General features: G+C 36.1%; 1 protein-coding gene across 1 annotated transcript in view; it reads left to right on the plus strand.

Annotated features, from left to right (window-relative positions):
* The window catches only part of LOC107577182 (FERM domain-containing protein 7-like), a 24951-nt gene that overhangs the window by 1327 nt on the left and 22312 nt on the right, over positions 1-1312 (plus strand). The window contains exon 2 of the mRNA XM_016263282.1: positions 1061-1263. Coding sequence (XP_016118768.1) covers positions 1061-1263 — 203 coding nt within the window. The remainder of the gene's footprint in view (positions 1-1060; positions 1264-1312) is intronic.

A 1312-nucleotide genomic window follows, 5' to 3' on the forward strand; every position in this document is an offset into this window, starting at 1 on the left:
TTACTAACTATTAATAAGCAGCAAGTTAGGAGTTTATTAAGGCAATTCAATACCGATTCAGAACCCCGATATTGGTATAAAATTGTAAAAATTATAAGAGTATAATTGTATTGCCAGGTCTTTGCTAGTAATAAACATAATCTTCATCAATATTATAGGAACATAACATTTAAGTTGGCCGGGTCAAAAAACAACAACAGTGTGAATGGAAAACATTACATTTATTATTATTAGACATAAAATATTTTCACATTTAGACATTTTTTGCTATCATTTTTGTGTGTATACAGGATGTCAATAATGCTGTACTGATGTATTGATAATCCTTAAATATGTGGAAATGTAGGACAGTGGGCAGGGGCTTCTCTCTGTCCAGTGGAAAAAGAGCCAATCAATTTTTCATTTCATCAGAGTAACGTGAACGACAGTAGAGCTTGGGTTTTCTGTTTTTTAGGAGATGCACAGATGGTTGGTAATGATGTGACCCCATGCATGAACACACACACACATTAAGCCTGGGAAATGCTTCGTTTTTCTGTCTGCCGTTAGATGTCACATGATCGAGCGTTCTATAGAAAGCATGTGCATTTGTAATTTGTAAGGTATTGCAAATTAGTGTTGATTTTATAAACTTAGTAAGACACTGAAGTCACTTAAGGCATCTTTACACAGCTGAGTTAAGGCTGCTCTGTGCCTGCTCAAAATCTGTGTAAAGAGGTAATACTGCATGAAAGCCAGACTACATTAAGCCAGCTCTCACCCACCTTAGCCCCTCAACCAATGAACCATCAACCAATTTTCATCAACATTATCATCAGATTGTCTCTTTTATCATCAAGTTGTCTTTTTTAAAGTCACAGTTGTGGCCTGTTAGTTCATTTAGGAATCTCAGTTAAACACATGTAGCTTGATTTATTACTGGTGTCATATTTAGCACGAGATCTTAAATTGCATGTTTTATTCTAGCCCTGCTCGTTTATAATCTAACTACAAGCTTGCCACACATGGAGCTAGAACATAGACATATAATGTGAAATGTATTTATTTTTATTTTTTTTAGGTGAACATCATCCCCATTATCGCTAAAGCTGACACGATTTCCAAGAGCGAGCTACACAAGTTCAAGATCAAAATTATGAGCGAGCTGGTTAGCAACGGTGTTCAGATCTACCAGTTTCCCACAGACGACGAAGCAGTGACAGAAATCAACTCCTCTATGAACGTGAGTCTTATCATAGACGTAAACCACATAAAAGACACAAAGTACGAGTTGAATTCGGTTCCAGATGTGAATGTGTATTTCATTGCTTTT

Source organism: Sinocyclocheilus grahami, unplaced genomic scaffold (genome assembly GCF_001515645.1).
Source record: "Sinocyclocheilus grahami isolate Dianchi unplaced genomic scaffold, SAMN03320097.WGS_v1.1 scaffold5335.1, whole genome shotgun sequence".
NCBI classification, from domain to species: domain Eukaryota; kingdom Metazoa; phylum Chordata; class Actinopteri; order Cypriniformes; family Cyprinidae; genus Sinocyclocheilus; species Sinocyclocheilus grahami.